We start from the raw sequence: 19,918 nt of genomic DNA, 5'->3' as shown, positions 1-19,918 counted from the left end.
TGACCAAAAAAGGTGTGTGGTACACCTATACCTACAAGACTTGTAATAGTGGCGTTAGGCAAAAAGCAGCGTTATGAAGCATAACGATGCTTTTTCACTCATAACGCAAAACTTGTAATCTAACTGAGTGTTAGCAGCCTTAGCCTTCTTTTTCTGTGATTGAGACATATTAGCATACAAGAAGGAGAGCGGTATTTGTAATAGTGTCCCCAAGATATACTCCACTGGAAGATAAGATATTTGTCACCAATGTGATATATCCGAGAAGCTCAAAGTTAAGGGTGTGTATAGTTTCCCATACGACCCCCCCTTAGGGGTAAAGTTATGCCATCATGATTATAGTGCACAGCGTGGCAGAAATATAGGGCCGTATATTGGGCGTTAAAGACCACATAGAAATGTTTGTAGTTCCTATTATTAGTAGTGATAAGTCCGGACACTATCTGTGTTAATGATATGTCTGTGGCCCTAGAGTAGTGTTTACATTATTATTTACAGTACTCACTGTTTAGAATTGAACTCAGTTTCCAATCTCCCTTGTCTGAAGAGAGGTCAAGACTTGGAGTATGCAGATAGTTGCCAGCTTTATAGCATTACCTCTTATTTTGTCTGCCCACGAGGAAGTCAAGGCCCTTTCTGATGTACTGAGATACCGTTTGCAACGATCTTGGGCTGTGGAGCAGTATTGTGAGCTGAATGTAGTTTTATGTATCGCTGAGCTCTTCCGTTGGCGAGTTTAGTTGGCAGGCAATTATTTTCAGGCTCCGGTGAACTTTTATCTATTTCTAGATCTGCTGCGCATCCGCTGTTAAGATGGCTGCCCTTTTGAGTAAAGGCGAAACAAGTCTTTATAGATTTCCGCACCGGCTAGGAATTGGGTCCTCTAGTGTTAGCGGCACCTGAGATATTTGTAGCTTCACTTGAAAGCTCTCCTGTCGGTCTCAAAACAGAGTGCATTGTGAAATTGTGCTGGAGTTCTGTACTCATGCGACAATTTGCTTGCCCGGTGGCTCCGCCCCCCAACTTGTATTTTAATGTACTAAATGCTACTGAATTTTGTGGCACTAAACAAATAAAAGATCATAATAATAATTATTATAACCAATAACCAATTAAAATCAACACAGAAGTTTCAATTATGATTGTATCATGATATACAGTATCTTAAAATTATTATTATTAATAATATATTTTATTGAGCACCGACAAATAACAGAACACAGAACATATACATATATATATATATATATATATATATATATATATACATACACACACACACATACATACACATATATGTATTATTATTATTTGTTTTTGTTTGTTTTTTCTCCATTCTATGAGTGCTGAAATTAGTTTTTGTTTGTTTCTTCTCCATTCTATGAGCGCTGAACTCTGAAACCCCATTCTTCACCCTACATTTCATGTTCCATTTGATGATAGTGGAATACTCAGAAACTAGCTGCCATTGAAATATATCAGGAGGAACTTTTTTTGAAGCAAAATAAACACTTGCCATATACACAGCGCAAATCAAAAAAACACTTGACTACTATATATATATATATATATATATACACATATATACATACATACATACACACACACACACATATATACATATATATATAAAAACTATGTATATTTTTATGGTTACAGATTTGTGGCAAATAGGATTCGAAACTATTCTAAAATATTATGAGCACAGAATTATATTCACAAGATGGACTCCTGATTTTAAATGACTATAAACTGTTGGCATAAATAGACCAAAAACATGAACATAAAAATAGTCTCTAATAAACTAGATAAATTAAACAAGTTTATACTTGTGTCTTTGTACTCCCCTCTTCAAGGACCCAAGGCGCTGGATGGGGATTGAAAAACTTTGCATTGATTGCGCATACAGCAGTTTAATTCACTGCCGAATACAGAAGTAGGAGGCTGCTTTTGGTATATATATATATATATATATATATATATATATATATATATATATATATATATATATATATATATATATGTTCAAAAACAGAATTTATGTTTACCTGATAAATTACTTTCTCCAACGGTGTGTCCGGTCCACGGCGTCATCCTTACTTGTGGGATATTCTCTTCCCCAACAGGAAATGGCAAAGAGCCCAGCAAAGCTGGTCACATGATCCCTCCTAGGCTCCGCCTACCCCAGTCATTCGACCGACGTTAAGGAGGAATATTTGCATAGGAGAAACCATATGATACCGTGGTGACTGTAGTTAAAGAAAATAAATTATCAGACCTGATTAAAAAACCAGGGCGGGCCGTGGACCGGACACACCGTTGGAGAAAGTAATTTATCAGGTAAACATAAATTCTGTTTTCTCCAACATAGGTGTGTCCGGTCCACGGCGTCATCCTTACTTGTGGGAACCAATACCAAAGCTTTAGGACACGGATGAAGGGAGGGAGCAAATCAGGTCACCTAAATGGAAGGCACCACGGCTTGCAAAACCTTTCTCCCAAAAATAGCCTCAGAAGAAGCAAAAGTATCAAACTTGTAAAATTTGGTAAAAGTGTGCAGTGAAGACCAAGTCGCTGCCCTACATATCTGATCAACAGAAGCCTCGTTCTTGAAGGCCCATGTGGAAGCCACAGCCCTAGTGGAATGAGCTGTGATTCTTTCAGGAGGCTGCCGTCCGGCAGTCTCGTAAGCCAATCTGATGATGCTTTTAATCCAAAAAGAGAGAGAGGTAGAAGTTGCTTTTTGACCTCTCCTTTTACCAGAATAAACAACAAACAAGGAAGATGTTTGTCTAAAATCCTTTGTAGCATCTAAATAGAATTTTAGAGCGCGAACAACATCCAAATTGTGCAACAAACGTTCCTTCTTCGAAACTGGTTTCGGACACAAAGAAGGCACGACTATCTCCTGGTTAATGTTTTTGTTAGAAACAACTTTTGGAAGAAAACCAGGTTTAGTACGTAAAACACCCTTATCTGCATGGAACACCAGATAAGGAGGAGAACACTGCAGAGCAGATAATTCTGAAACTCTTCTAGCAGAAGAAATTGCAACCAAAAACAAAACTTTCCAAGATAATAACTTAATATCAACGGAATGTAAGGGTTCAAACGGAACCCCCTGAAGAACTGAAAGAACTAAGTTGAGACTCCAAGGAGGAGTCAAAGGTTTGTAAACAGGCTTGATTCTAACCAGAGCCTGAACAAAGGCTTGAACATCTGGCACAGCTGCCAGTCTTTTGTGAAGTAACACAGACAAGGCAGAAATCTGTCCCTTCAAGGAACTTGCAGATAATCCTTTCTCCAATCCTTCTTGAAGAAAGGATAGAATCTTAGGAATCTTTACCTTGTCCCAAGGGAATCCTTTAGATTCACACCAACAGATATATTTTTTCCATATTTTGTGGTAAATTTTTCTAGTTACAGGCTTTCTGGCCTGAACAAGAGTATCAATAACAGAATCTGAGAACCCTCGTTTTGATAAGATCAAGCGTTCAATCTCCAAGCAGTCAGCTGGAGTGAGACCAGATTCGGATGTTCGAACGGACCTTGAACAAGAAGGTCTCGTCTCAAAGGTAGCTTCCATGGTGGAGCCGATGACATATTCACCAGATCTGCATACCAAGTCCTGCGTGGCCACGCAGGAGCTATCAAGATCACCGACGCCCTCTCCTGATTGATCCTGGCTACCAGCCTGGGGATGAGAGGAAACGGCGGGAATACATAAGCTAGTTTGAAGGTCCAAGGTGCTACTAGTGCATCTACTAGAGTCGCCTTGGGATCCCTGGATCTGGACCCGTAGCAAGGAACCTTGAAGTTCTGACGAGAGGCCATCAGATCCATGTCTGGAATGCCCCACAGTTGAGTAATTTGGGCAAAGATTTCCGGATGGAGTTCCCACTCCCCCGGATGTAATGTCTGACGACTCAGAAAATCCGCTTCCCAATTTTCCACTCCTGGGATGTGGATTGCAGACAGGTGGCAGGAGTGAGTCTCTGCCCATTGAATGATTTTGGTCACTTCTTCCATCGCCAGGGAACTCCTTGTTCCCCCCTGATGGTTGATGTACGCAACAGTCGTCATGTTGTCTGATTGAAACCGTATGAACTTGGCCTTTGCTAGCTGAGGCCAAGCCTTGAGAGCATTGAATATCGCTCTCAGTTCCAGAATATTTATCGGTAGAAGAGATTCTTCCCGAGACCAAAGACCCTGAGCTTTCAGGGATCCCCAGACCGCGCCCCAGCCCATCAGACTGGCGTCGGTCGTGACAATGACCCACTCTGGTCTGCGGAAGGTCATCCCTTGTGACAGGTTGTCCAGGGACAGCCACCAACGGAGTGAGTCTCTGGTCCTCTGATTTACTTGTATCTTCGGAGACAAGTCTGTATAGTCCCCATTCCACTGACTGAGCATGCACAGTTGTAATGGTCTTAGATGAATGCGCGCAAAAGGAACTATGTCCATTGCCGCTACCATCAAACCTATTACTTCCATGCACTGCGCTATGGAAGGAAGAGGAACGGAATGAAGTGTTTGACAAGAGTTTAGAAGTTTTGTTTTTCTGGCCTCTGTCAGAAAAATCCTCATTTCTAAGGAGTCTATTATTGTTCCCAAGAAGGGAACCCTTGTCGACGGAGATAGAGAACTCTTTTCCACGTTCACTTTCCATCCGTGAGATCTGAGAAAGGCCAGGACTATGTCCGTGTGAGCCTTTGCTTGAGGAAGGGACGACGCTTGAATCAGAATGTCGTCCAAGTAAGGTACTACTGCAATGCCCCTTGGTCTTAGCACCGCTAGAAGGGACCCTAGTACCTTTGTGAAAATCCTTGGAGCAGTGGCTAATCCGAAAGGAAGCGCCACGAACTGGTAATGCTTGTCCAGGAATGCGAACCTTAGGAACCGATGATGTTCCTTGTGGATAGGAATATGTAGATACGCATCCTTTAAATCCACCGTGGTCATGAATTGACCTTCCTGGATGGAAGGAAGAATTGTTCGAATGGTTTCCATTTTGAACGATGGAACCTTGAGAAACTTGTTTAAGATCTTGAGATCTAAGATTGGTCTGAACGTTCCCTCTTTTTTGGGAACTATGAACAGATTGGAGTAGAACCCCATCCCTTGTTCTCCTAATGGAACAGGATGAATCACTCCCATTTTTAACAGGTCTTCTACACAATGTAAGAATGCCTGTCTCTTTATGTGGTCTGAAGACAATTGAGACCTGTGGAACCTCCCCCTTGGGGGAAGCCCCTTGAATTCCAGAAGATAACCTTGGGACACTATTTCTAGTGCCCAAGGATCCAGAACATCTCTTGCCCAAGCCTGAGCGAAGAGAGAGAGTCTGCCCCCCACCAGATCCGGTCCCGGATCGGGGGCCAACATTTCATGCTGTCTTGGTAGCAGTGGCAGGTTTCTTGGCCTGCTTTCCCTTGTTCCAGCCTTGCATTGGTCTCCAGGCTGGCTTGGCTTGAGAAGTATTACCCCCTTGCTTAGAGGACGTAGCACTTGGGGCTGGTCCGTTTCTACGAAAGGGACGAAAATTAGGTTTATTTTTGGCCTTGAAAGACCTATCCTGAGGAAGGGCGTGGCCCTTACCCCCAGTGATATCAGAGATAATCTCTTTCAAGTCAGGGCCAAACAGCGTTTTCCCCTTGAAAGGAATGTTAAGGAGTTTGTTCTTGGAAGACGCATCCGCTGACCAAGATTTCAACCAAAGCGCTCTACGCGCCACAATAGCAAACCCAGAATTCTTCGCCGCTAACCTAGCCAATTGCAAAGTGGCGTCTAGGGTGAAAGAATTAGCCAATTTGAGAGCACGGATTCTGTCCATAATCTCCTCATAAGGAGGAGAATCACTATCGATCGCCTTTACTAGCTCATCGAACCAGAAACACGCGGCTGTAGTGACAGGGACAATGCATGAAATTGGTTGTAGAAGGTAACCTTGCTGAACAAACATCTTTTTAAGCAAACCTTCTAATTTTTTATCCATAGGATCTTTGAAAGCACAACTATCTTCTATGGGTATAGTGGTGCGTTTGTTTAAAGTAGAAACCGCTCCCTCGACCTTGGGGACAGTCTGCCATAAGTCCTTTCTAGGGTCGACCATAGGAAACAATTTTTTAAATATGGGGGGAGGGACGAAAGGTATACCGGGCCTTTCCCATTCTTTATTTACAATGTCCGCCACCCTCTTGGGTATAGCAAAAGCTTCTGGGAGCCCCGGGACCTCTAGGAACTTGTCCATTTTACATAGTTTCTCTGGGATGATCAAATTCTCACAATCATCCAGAGTGGATAATACCTCCTTAAGCAGAGCGCGGAGATGTTCCAACTTAAATTTAAATGTAATCACATCGGGTTCAGCTTGTTGAGAAATTTTCCCTGAATCTGAAATTTCTCCCTCAGACAAAACCTCCCTGGCCCCCTCAGACTGGTGTAGGGGCATTTCAGAACCATTATCCTCAGCGTCCTCATGCTCTTCAGTATCTAAAACAGAGCAGTCGCGCTTACGCTGATAAGTGGGCATTTTGGCTAAAATGTTTTTGATAGAATTATCCATTACAGCCGTTAATTGTTGCATAGTAAGGAGTATTGGCGCGCTAGATGTACTAGGGGCCTCCTGAGTGGGCAAGACTCGTGTAGACGAAGGAGGGAATGATGCAGTACCATGCTTACTCCCCTCACTTGAGGAATCATCTTGGGCATCATTTTCAGTGTCACATAAATCACATTTATTTAAATGAGAAGGAACCTTGGCTTCCCCACATTCAGAACACAGTCTATCTGGTAGTTCAGACATGTTAAACAGGCATAAACTTGATAACAAAGTACAAAAAACGTTTTAAAATAAAACCGTTACTGTCACTTTAAATTTTAAACTGAACACACTTTATTACTGCAATTGCGAAAAAGTATGAAGGAATTGTTCAAAATTCACCAAATTTTCACCACAGTGTCTTAAAGCCTTAAAAGTATTGCACACCAAATTTGGAAGCTTTAACCCTTAAAATAACGGAACCGGAACCGTTTTTAACTTTAACCCCTTTACAGTCCCTGGTATCTGCTTTGCTGAGACCCAACCAAGCCCAAAGGGGAATACGATACCAAATGACGCCTTCAGAAAGTCTTTTTTATGTATCAGAGCTCCTCACACATGCGACTGCATGTCATGCTTCTCAAAAACAAGTGCGCAATACCGGCGCGAAAAACATAATTTATGTAAGAACTTACCTGATAAATTCATTTCTTTCATATTAACAAGAGTCCATGAGCTAGTGACATATGGGATATACATTCCTACCAGGAGGGGCAAAGTTTCCCAAACCTTAAAATGCCTATAAATACACCTCTCACCACACCCACAAATCAGTTTAACGAATAGCCAAGAAGTGGGGTGATAAGAAAAAAAGTGCGAAGCATATAAAATAAGGAATTGGAATAATTGTGCTTTATACAAAAAAATCATAACCACCACAAAAAAGGGTGGGCCTCATGGACTCTTGTTAATATGAAAGAAATGAATTTATCAGGTAAGTTCTTACATAAATTATGTTTTCTTTCATGTAATTAACAAGAGTCCATGAGCTAGTGACATATGGGATAATGACTACCCAAGATGTGGATCTTTCCACACAAGAGTCACTAGAGAGGGAGGGATAAAATAAAGACAGCCAATTCCTGCTGAAAATAATCCACACCCAAAATAAAGTTTAACGAAAAACATAAGCAGAAGATTCAAACTGAAACCGCTGCCTGAAGAACTTTTCTACCAAAAACTGCTTCAGAAGAAGAAAATACATCAAAATGGTAGAATTTAGTAAAAGTATGCAAAGAGGACCAAGTTGCTGCTTTGCAGATCTGGTCAACCGAAGCTTCATTCCTAAACGCCCAGGAAGTAGATACTGACCTAGTAGAATGAGCTGTAATTCTCTGAGGCGGAATTTTACCCGACTCAACATAGGCAAGATGAATTAAAGATTTCAACCAAGATGCCAAAGAAATGGCAGAAGCTTTCTGGCCTTTCCTAAAACCGGAAAAGATAACAAATAGACTAGAAGTCTTACGGAAAGATTTCGTAGCTTCAACATAATATTTCAAAGCTCTAACAACATCCAAAGAATGCAACGATTTCTCCTTAGAATTCTTAGGATTAGGACATAATGAAGGAACCACAATTTCTCTACTAATGTTGTTGGAATTCACAACTTTAGGTAAAAATTCAAAAGAAGTTCGCAACACCGCCTTATCCTGATGAAAAATCAGAAAAGGAGACTCACAAGAAAGAGCAGATAATTCAGAAACTCTTCTAGCAGAAGAGATGGCCAAAAGGAACAAAACTTTCCAAGAAAGTAATTTAATGTCCAATGAATGCATAGGTTCAAACGGAGGAGCTTGAAGAGCTCCCAGAACCAAATTCAAACTCCAAGGAGGAGAAATTGACTTAATGACAGGTTTTATACGAACTAAAGCTTGTACAAAACAATGAATATCAGGAAGAATAGCAATCTTTCTGTGAAAAAGAACAGAAAGAGCGGAGATTTGTCCTTTCAAAGAACTTGCGGACAAACCCTTATCTAAACCATCCTGAAGAAACTGTAAAATTCTCGGTATTCTAAAAGAATGCCAAGAAAAATGATGAGAAAGACACCAAGAAATATAAGTCTTCCAGACTCTATAATATATCTCTCGAGATACAGATTTACGAGCCTGTAACATAGTATTAATCACGGAGTCAGAGAAACCTCTTTGACCAAGAATCAAGCGTTCAATCTCCATACCTTTAAATTTAAGGATTTCAGATCCGGATGGAAAAAAGGACCTTGCGACAGAAGGTCTGGTCTTAACGGAAGAGTCCATGGTTGGCAAGATGCCATCCGGACAAGATCCGCATACCAAAACCTGTGAGGCCATGCCGGAGCTATTAGCAGAACAAACGAGCATTCCCTCAGAATCTTGGAGATTACTCTTGGAAGAAGAACTAGAGGCGGAAAGATATAGGCAGGATGATACTTCCAAGGAAGTGATAATGCATCCACTGCCTCCGCCTGAGGATCCCGGGATCTGGACAGATACCTGGGAAGTTTCTTGTTTAGATGAGAGGCCATCAGATCTATCTCTGGGAGCCCCCACATTTGAACAATCTGAAGAAATACCTCTGGGTGAAGAGACCATTCGCCCGGATGCAACGTTTGGCGACTGAGATAATCCGCTTCCCAATTGTCTACACCTGGGATATGAACCGCAGAGATTAGACAGGAGCTGGATTCCGCCCAAACCAAAATTCGAGATACTTCTTTCATAGCCAGAGGACTGTGAGTCCCTCCTTGATGATTGATGTATGCCACAGTTGTGACATTGTCTGTCTGAAAACAAATGAACGATTCTCTCTTCAGAAGAGGCCAAAACTGAAGAGCTCTGAAAATTGCACGGAGTTCCAAAATATTGATCGGTAATCTCACCTCCTGAGATTCCCAAACTCCTTGTGCCGTCAGAGATCCCCACACAGCTCCCCAACCTGTGAGACTTGCATCTGTTGAAATTACAGTCCAGGTCGGAAGAACAAAAGAAGCCCCCTGAATTAAACGATGGTGATCTGTCCACCACGTTAGAGAGTGTCGAACAATCGGTTTTAAAGATATTAATTGATATATCTTCGTGTAATCCCTGCACCATTGGTTCAGCATACAGAGCTGAAGAGGTTGCATGTGAAAACGAGCAAAGGGGATCGCGTCCGATGCAGCAGTCATAAGACCTAGAATTTCCATGCATAAGGCTACCGAAGGGAATGATTGAGACTGAAGGTTTCGACAAGCTGTAATCAATTTTAGACGTCTCTTGTCTGTTAAAGACAGAGTCATGGACACTGAATCTATCTGGAAACCCAGAAAGGTTACCCTTGTTTGAGGAATCAAAGAACTTTTTGGTAAATTGATCCTCCAACCATGATCTTGAAGAAACAACACAAGTCGATTCGTATGAGACTCTGCTAAATGTAAAGACTGAGCAAGTACCAAGATATCGTCCAAATAAGGAAATACCACAATACCCTGTTCTCTGATTACAGACAGAAGGGCACCGAGAATCTTTGTGAAAATTCTTGGAGCTGTAGCAAGGCCAAACGGTAGAGCCACAAATTGGTAATGCTTGTCTAGAAAAGAGAATCTCAGGAACTGATAATGATCTGGATGAATCGGAATATGCAGATATGCATCCTGTAAATCTATTGTGGACATATAATTCCCTTGCTGAACAAAAGGCAATATAGTCCTTACAGTTACCATCTTGAACGTTGGTATCCTTACATAACGATTCAATAATTTTAGATCCAGAACTGGTCTGAAGGAATTCTCCTTCTTTGGTACAATGAAGAGATTTGAATAAAACCCCATCCCCTGTTCCGGAACTGGAACTGGCATAATTACTCCAGCCAACTCTAGATCTGAAACACAATTCAGAAATGCTTGAGCTTTCACTGGATTTACTGGGACACGGGAAAGAAAAAATCTCTTTGCAGGAGGTCTCATCTTGAAACCAATTCTGTACCCTTCTGAAACAATGTTCTGAATCCAAAGATTGTGAACAGAATTGATCCAAATTTCTTTGAAAAAACGTAACCTGCCCCCTACCAGCTGAACTGGAATGAGGGCCGTACCTTCATGTGAACTTAGAAGCAGGCTTTGCCTTTCTAGCAGGCTTGGATTTATTCCAGACTGGAGATGGTTTCCAAACTGAAACTGCTCCTGAGGACGAAGGATCAGGCTTTTGTTCTTTGTTAAAACGAAAGGAACGAAAACGATTGTTAGCCCTGTTTTTACCTTTAGATTTTTTATCCTGTGGTAAAAAAGTTCCTTTCCCACCAGTAACAGTTGAAATAATAGAATCCAACTGAGAACCAAATAATTTGTTTCCCTGGAAAGAAATGGAAAGTAGAGTTGATTTAGAAGCCATATCAGCATTCCAAGTCTTAAGCCATAAAGCTCTTCTGGCTAAGATAGCCAGAGACATAAACCTAACATCAACTCTAATAATATCAAAAATGGCATCACAGATAAAATTATTAGCATGCTGGAGAAGAATAATAATATCATGAGAATCACGATTTGTTACTTGTTGCGCTAGAGTTTCCAACCAAAAAGTTGAAGCTGCAGCAACATCAGCCAATGATATAGCAGGTCTAAGAAGATTACCTGAACACAGATAAGCTTTTCTTAGAAAAGATTCAATTTTTCTATCTAAAGGATCCTTAAACGAGGTACCATCTGACGTAGGAATGGTAGTACGTTTAGCAAGGGTAGAAATAGCCCCATCAACTTTAGGGATTTTGTCCCAAAATTCTAACCTGTCAGGCGGAACAGGATATAATTGCTTAAAACGTTTAGAAGGAGTAAATGAATTACCCAATTTATCCCATTCTTTGGAAATTACTGCAGAAATAGCATTAGGAACAGGAAAAACTTCTGGAATAACCGCAGGAGCTTTAAAAACCTTATCCAAACGTATAGAATTAGTATCAAGAGGACTAGAATCCTCTATTTCTAAAGCAATTAGTACTTCTTTAAGTAAAGAGCGAATAAATTCCATCTTAAATAAATATGAAGATTTATCAGCATCAATCTCTGAGATAGAATCCTCTGAACCAGAAGAGTCCAAAGAATCAGAATGATGGTGTTCATTTAAAAATTCATCTGTAGAGAGAGAAGATTTAAAAGACTTTTTACGTTTACTAGAAGGAGAAATAACAGACAAAGCCTTCTTTATGGATTCAGAAACAAAATCTCTTATGTTATCAGGAACATTCTGCACCTTAGATGTTGAGGGAACTGCAACAGGCAATGGTACATTACTAAAGGAAATATTATCTGCTTTAACAAGTTTGTCATGACAATTATTACAAACAACAGCTGGAGGAATAGCTACCAAAAGTTTACAGCAGATACACTTAGCTTTGGTAGATCCAGCAGGCAGTGATTTTCCTGTAGTATCTTCTGGCTCAGATGCAACGTGAGACATCTTGCAATATGTAAGAGAAAAAACAACATATAAAGCAAAATAGATCAAATTCCTTATAAGACAGTTTCAGGAATGGGAAAGAATGCCAAATATCAAGCTTCTAGCAACCAGAAGCAAATGAAAAATGAGACTGAAATAATGTGGAGACAAAAGCGACGCCCATATTTTTTAGCGCCAAATAAGACGCCCACATTATTTGGCGCCTAAATGCTTTTGGCGCCAAAAATGACGCCACATCCGGAACGCCGACATCTTTGGCGAAAAATAACGTCAAAAAATGACGCAACTTCCGGCGACACGTATGACGCCGGAAACGGAAAATAATTTTTGCGCCAAAAAAGTCCGCGCCAAGAATGACGCAATAAAATGAAGCATTTTCAGCCCCCGCGAGCCTAACAGCCCACAGGGAAAAAAGTCAAATTTTTGAGGTAAGAAAAATATGATAATTCAATGCATAATCCCAAATATGAAACTGACTGTCTGAAAATAAGGAAAGTTGAACATTCTGAGTCAAGGCAAATAAATGTTTGAATACATATATTTAGAACTTTATAAATAAAGTGCCCAACCATAGCTTAGAGTGTCACAGAAAATAAGACTTACTTACCCCAGGACACTCATCTACATGTTTGTAGAAAGCCAAACCAGTACTGAAACGAGAATCAGTAGAGGTAATGGTAAATATAAGAGTATATCGTCGATCTGAAAAGGGAGGTAAGAGATGAATCTCTACGACCGATAACAGAGAACCTTATGAAATAGACCCCGTAGAAGGAGATCACTGCATTCAATAGGCAATACTTTCTTCACATCCCTCTGACATTCACTGCACGCTGAGAGGAAAACCGGGCTCCAACTTGCTGCGGAGCGCATATCAACGTAGAATCTAGCACAAACTTACTTCACCACCTCCCTTGGAGGCAAAGTTTGTAAAACTGATTTGTGGGTGTGGTGAGGGGTGTATTTATAGGCATTTTAAGGTTTGGGAAACTTTGCCCCTCCTGGTAGGAATGTATATCCCATATGTCACTAGCTCATGGACTCTTGTTAATTACATGAAAGAAATGAGGCTCTGCCTATGATTAGGGAAAGCCCCTAGAGAATAAGGTGTCTAAAACAGTGCCTGCCGATATTATTTAACAAAAATACCCAGATTAAATGATTCCTCAAGGCTAAATATGTGTAATATATGAATCGATTTAGCCCAGAAAATGTCTACAGTCTTAATAAGCCCTTGTGAAGCCCTTATTTACTGACTGAATAAAAATGGCTTACCGGATCCCATAGGGAAAATGACAGCTTCCAGCATTACATCGTCTTGTTAGAATGTGTCATACCTCAAGCAGCAAAAGACTGCTCACTGTTCCCCCAACTGAAGTTAATTCCTCTCAACAGTCCTGTGTGGAACAGCCATGGATTTTAGTAACGGTTGCTAAAATCATTTTCCTCATACAAACAGAAATCTTCATCTCTTTTCTGTTTCAGAGTAAATAGTACATACCAGCACTATTTTAAAATAACAAACTCTTGATTGAATAATAAAAACTACAGTTAAACACTAAAAAACTCTAAGCCATCTCCGTGGAGATGTTGCCTGTACAACGGCAAAGAGAATGACTGGGGTAGGCGGAGCCTAGGAGGGATCATGTGACCAGCTTTGCTGGGCTCTTTGCCATTTCCTGTTGGGGAAGAGAATATCCCACAAGTAAGGATGACGCCGTGGACCGGACACACCTATGTTGGAGAAATAGAGCGCACTCCCACTTAACTGACAAGTACTACCAGGGTGCAGGCAAACGTTGAATATAGAATTGAAAAATGCATGCACTCACTGGATTTGTGCAAATATAGTGCTTTATTGGCACATCAAAAAAGTAACATTTCGGGGATCAATCACCCCTTCATCAGACCAAGTGAAAAGTGAACAAAAACTCAGGTGTATTTAGAACAAAAACAATAGTTGAGTGGCGCTAATGAAAGCTGAGGATATATAATAAAATGCTCTAATATATGGAAGGGAGTATATCCTATCTAATCTCTGCAAAGTATGAAAGAGTACAGTGACTTAAATAAAAGGTTTATTTAACCCTAGACGTAAAAATACAATTCAACAATACATTTAAAATAGACAAAGATGAACACATAATATAATGTTGTGGGCACAACCTTTATAACATATATAAAATGTATAGTAGTACCCAATTTATACAGGGTCAGTATGGGTATACTGGATACCCAAAAATCAGTTTATTAAGATCTCATTTAAAAACATAACATATGCTACACAAAAGTGCTACGAACAGTGTATATCAATACATAAAAAATAAACTTGAATTAAATTAGTTATACATAGAGACACAATATCTCAAAACATATATCGGATATAATTATATCAGTGCAAGTAACAAATAGCAATATTCCGCATATAAATGTATATGGGCAGCATGCCGCTAAGTAGAATATTCATCAGGTTTAAAAAAAATGCAGATTAAAATGTAACAATGTTTCCAAATCTCCTTGTAACTCCTGTGTGGTTTCCCAATGTATCAAACAAAGAAAAACATATGGTGATTTAGAGTGAATTAGTGATTCAAAAAATGGTGTCTCTCTATGTTCCCATAGAGATTTAATTATAATGTCTCTGTGTATACAAATATTAATAGAACAATAGATATCTCTCTTATTTTCACTTCAGTGATGTGATGTCGATCGTCCACAATGTGTAGAGGATAGCTTAATGGGAGGTAGTTTTATACCATATAGAATTAGTGCCAAGTGAAAGGTCTGATGAAGGGGTGATTGATCCCCAAAACGTTACCTTTTTGTTTTTGATGTGCCAATAAAGTGAATGCCTTTTTCAATTCTATATACTGTATATATATTATTTTATTTCTAATATCCCAGACCAGCCAAGAAGGAACTGCGGAAATTAGGCTTCCTGTTATGATCTTGGCCTTGGTATCTCACATTATTATCAAGCCAACCATAGGGTATGTAAAAAGACATTTTGGTAAAAACCACAGCATTTAAACCTCAGACGTACCTGACTGTTCTGGTCCCTCCACACAAAGCTTTTTTTTTTTTTATAATTTGCATAGAAATATAACAAGCCTGATATGAAAAAGCAAATGATTGTGGGTTGAAGCATATTTGTAAATATAATTAAACACAAAAGTTCTAAGCAGGATTTTTTTTGGCTTTTTTAAGTTTTAAACTAAGGTACAATATAATTGGCACATCTGTTTTCCTTAAATGGACAACAAGCTATAAATTATTTAATTAATGAAAATACAACAACATTGCAATATACATGACTTATTTTGCTTGATTTTTTATTTTATAAATATATATATATATATATATATATATATATATATATATTGATAGAGTGCAGATTAGGAATAAATTTGGATCTGTTAAAAAAAATTCTGATTAACTAAGCAGAATCAATGCTAAACCACTATAACGATAAGCACCATTCCTCTGCCCGTCATAGTTCTCAATTGATTGACAGATGACGAATCTGCAATCCACTAATCGTTGTTTCTCCCCCTGGGCCGTGACGTTTGTGCAAAGGGGCTGAACGTAGGCGTTGAGTTAGAGATATACTTGCGGCACATATAGCGTGAGTTTAATACCGTTTTTTTAGTAAATGATGACTTAAACTAATGGTTGTTTTCAGTGATGGTAAATCCTAACGTTTGTTATACGCCTGGATTTACCATCACTTTAATGTCCCATTGTGTTAATTCATGAAAGTCTGGAAATGTACCCACGATTGCAATAGGCAATTGCGTAACATATATAACACTTTATAATAAATAAATAAAAATATTTTAATTTGCAGAATCCACATCACAATACAAGTAGGAAATAAACCATACTTTCGTCACCTACCCATCTTTGGAATCACAGCAGCATCTGCTCCTTTGAAGAAGCAAACATAAATGACCATGCCTCTCTTGATCTGAAAACAGTAAAACAGGGAGCAATTAGAGGAGGTTATAGAGTGAATTATTTGAAATGCAGCTACAGAAAGCAAGGCATACAAAAGGAGGAAGCATGGAGGATGGATGGACATTGGGGAAAATACTAAACTATAATCAATTAGAGGGAGCTGTCAGGCAATACGTTAAAAAGAGTAAGAAGAAAGCTCATTAGGGCATTGAGTGACCAAACTAATTATATCAAAGGAATTGCAACCACTACAATTAGTGGTTGCCAACCACTGAGCTGGGCATACAGACCTTTCTATTGCTCCGTCCTTTGTCAGTTATATTATATCATTTGAAATAACTAACAACAGGATCTTTATTCAAGTTCTTAAAGGGATATGAAACGCAAATATTCAGATGGAGCATGCAATTTTAAACAAACAAAAAAAACTATTATTGTTCTCTTGATAACATTTGTAGAAAAGCAGGGATGCAAGCTCAGGCGTGTGTTCGTGTCTGGGGCACTACATGGCAGCAGTTTTGCAAGAATATTATTAATTTGCAATAGCAGTAGATGTCAGCACTATTTCCTGCCATGTAGTATTCCAGACAACTACCCAGGTATCTCTTCATCAAAGAAAATTTGATAGATTATAAACTTTAATAAAATTGTATGCTATGTCTGAAGCACAAAAGAACATTTGTTAGTTTCATATCCCTTTAATGAAAAAGCAGAAGCATACGAAGAAGCAAAATACCCAGCAATTCCTCTCTGAGGCCCTGATATTCAAAGATTCTCCAGCTTGGAGAGAAATTGTAGTTCAGACTTCACAAAGGCTGAACTCACTGCATTTTCAAAAGAAAAAGGGCGGAACTCTCCAGCACAGCGAGATCTCTCATTTATGTATGTGAAGCAGAGATAAGCCCAGTGCAATATAGCACTACAGGATATGATTATTTTGTTACACTTACACTTTGTGCATTGTATTTTATATTTCTATACATTTCAGATTGGGTCCGTTCAGTATTATTGCATTTAAAGGACCAGTAAATACAGTAGATTTGCATAATCAACAACTGCATAATAACAAAACAAAGCAATGGCACTTAATCTGAACCTCAAATAAATAGTAGATTTTCTTTTCCTGACAAATTTCCAAGTTTTTTATGTCTTTTTTTCACTCCTCCTATGCATATACACATATATTCTGTGAATTCCTGCACATGCTAAGTAGGAGATGGTGACTCAAAAAGTGTAAATATAAAAAGACTGTGGATATTTTGTTAAAGGGACAATCAAGTAAAAATAAACTTTTATGATTATTCTTTATTTATAAAGCGCCAACAGATTCCGCAGCACTGTCCATGGGTACGAAGATAAAAGTACAACAGTGAAACAATACAATATAAGACAACATTTTTCAGACAAATACAGGGGAAATTGATGGCCCTATTCCCATGGAAACTTACAATCTAGATGGGTAGGAGGATGGGAAACAGGAGGTGGGGACTGCAAAGGTGAGAATGATGTTAGTGAGGAGTTAGATGAGGACAACTGTTGGTTAAGTTGAATTCATTTGTTAGTGAGTTGGGCGATAGGCTTCCCTGAACAAAAAGGTCTTTAGGGAGCGTTTAAAGGAGGACAGGTGGCCAGCAAATGGAGTAGCAGCACTTTTATGCAGCTCTACACAGAAAGTGACAAATAGCACTGGTTTTATTCATTTATCAGTGAAATTTCACCTCAAAAAGCCCTCTGGGTGGTAGATATACAAGCAGGGATTATCCGGTGTAACTTTGGAGTGGATTCCTGCCGATTTCCGGTATACCCGAAAACGAGTACCAGCAGATTTCTAGGAAAGTCCGCGGCTGCGGCCTACTCCGGAACCCCCGGCCCTAAAAAAGGGAACAAAGAAGCCAGTGACCCATCCGATTACAGGTGTGCAGCGGAGAGAGACCCCAGGAGACTACTAAGGGTGAGATATGACACATTTACTGACTGTAGCCAGTTATAAACACTCCCGGGCCTTTCTCCCAAAACATAGCAGAAGGAAATTAGCTGCACACATCCAGATAGCTGACTCTATACTTTGGGACACTTTACAACTGAATTTACCATTTTGGGGCTTAAAAAACAACTTGGAGGATCACCACTATACTTTCAAAGGACTGCCAGTGGTGGGAAAAGTGGCCATCTTTTCTTGCAGCCTCTGATATAGGACAGCACTCTTTTTCAGACAGCGCAGCCTGCATCGACTCCGTAGGTTCACAAATATAATAGAGAGCACTGGGAGCCTACACTGTTTTTTTTCTTCCAAATAACCTATAGTCCGTTAATCACAGTGTTGTGTAATATAAGGACTGCTGACCCCCAGCATGGTTTCACACATTGCATCTAACATAAAGCATCCGGAGCCCTAGAAATCTCATCTGAGCTGCAACAACTTAATAACAGCATGGTACTACTCTCTCCCCTCCCTTTTCCTGCTATCCTTTACGGTGGTGGGTCATATCCTGAAACCCTTTTTCCGTGATCGTCCTGTGAGGACACTGTCCCCGGGGAGTAGAGATAGACCTGAAGTAGTGTGAATTCTCACAAAAGCAGTGACTGAAATCTAAAAATATGCTGAACTTTTAGCTGCTGATCCTATACTGTGCAAGTGCGGATTGATATCCTGCTAGGCTGTTAAAATGAGTCATATGGGAGTCTCTGGGGATCTGTGTCCCGGAATATACAGGTGAAACTCTAAAAATTAGAATAACGTGCAAAAGTTCATTTATTTCACTAATGCAACTTAAAAGGTGAAACTAATATGAGAGACTCATTACATGCAAAGCAAGATAGTTCAAGCTGTGATTTGTCATAATTGGGATGATTATGGCTTACAGCTGCTCATGAAAACCCCAAATCCACAATCTCAGAAAATTAGAATATTGTGAAAAGGTGCAATATTCTGGGCTCAAAGTGTCCCACTCTAATCAGCTAATTAAGCCATAACACCTGCAAAGGGTTCCTGAGCCTTTAAATGGTCTCTCAGTCTGGTTCAGTAAGAATCACAATCATGGGAAAGACTGCTGACTTGAAAGTTGTGCAGAAAACCATCATTGACACCCTCCATAAGGAGGGAAAGCCTCAAAAAGGTAATTGCAAAAGAAGTTTGATGTTCCCAAAGTGCTGTATCAAAGCACATTAACAGAAAAGTTATGTGGAAGGGAAAAGTGTGGAAGAAAAAGGTGCACAAGCAGCAGGGATGACAGCAGCCTGGAGAGGATTGTCAGGAAAAGGCCATTCAAAAGTGTTGGGGACTTTCACAAGAGCCACCACACACAGACGGATCCTGGACATGGGCTTCAAATGTCGTATTCCTCTTGTCAAGCCACTCCTGAACAAAATACAACGTCAGAAGCGTCTTACCTGGTCTAAAGAAAAACAGACCTGGTCTGTTGCTCAGTGGTCCAAAGTCCTCTTTTCTGATGAGAGCAAATTTTCCATCTCATTTGGAAACCAAGGACCCAGAGTATGGAGGAAGAATGAAGAGGCACACACTGCAAGATGCTTGAAGTCCAGTGTGAAGTTTCCACAGTCTGTGTTGATTTGGGGAGCCATGTCATCTGCTGGTGTTGGTCCACTGTGCTTCATTAAGTCCAGGGTCAACGCAGCCGTCTACCAGGAGATTTTGGAGCACTTCATGCTTCCTTCCGCAGTTGAGCTCTATGGGGATGCTGACTTCATTTTCCAGCATGACTTGGCACCTGCCCACACTGCCAAAAGCACCAAAACCTGGTTCAATGACTGTGGGATTACTGTGCTTGATTGGCCAGCAAACTCGCCTGACCTGAACCCCATAGAGAATATATGGGGCATTGCCAAGAGAAAGATGAGACATGAGACCGAACAATGCAGAAGAGCTGAAGGCCACTATTGAAGCATCCTTGTCTTCCATAACACCTCAGCAGTGCCACAGGCTGAT

General features: G+C 40.0%; 1 protein-coding gene across 3 annotated transcripts in view; it reads right to left on the bottom strand.

Moving 5' to 3' along the window:
* The window catches only part of DTD2 (D-aminoacyl-tRNA deacylase 2), a 100,326-nt gene that overhangs the window by 34,382 nt on the left and 46,026 nt on the right, over positions 1 to 19,918 (bottom strand). For all 3 annotated transcript variants that reach the window (XM_053697928.1, XM_053697929.1, XM_053697930.1), the window contains exon 3: positions 15,913 to 15,982. In XM_053697928.1, the coding sequence (XP_053553903.1) occupies positions 15,913 to 15,982 (70 nt within the window). The remainder of the gene's footprint in view (positions 1 to 15,912; positions 15,983 to 19,918) is intronic.

Source organism: Bombina bombina, chromosome 1 (assembly GCF_027579735.1).
Source record: "Bombina bombina isolate aBomBom1 chromosome 1, aBomBom1.pri, whole genome shotgun sequence".
Classification (NCBI taxonomy): domain Eukaryota; kingdom Metazoa; phylum Chordata; class Amphibia; order Anura; family Bombinatoridae; genus Bombina; species Bombina bombina.
The sequence above is the reverse complement of the archived record's forward strand: the minus strand, read 5'-3'. Positions and strand labels throughout refer to the sequence as shown.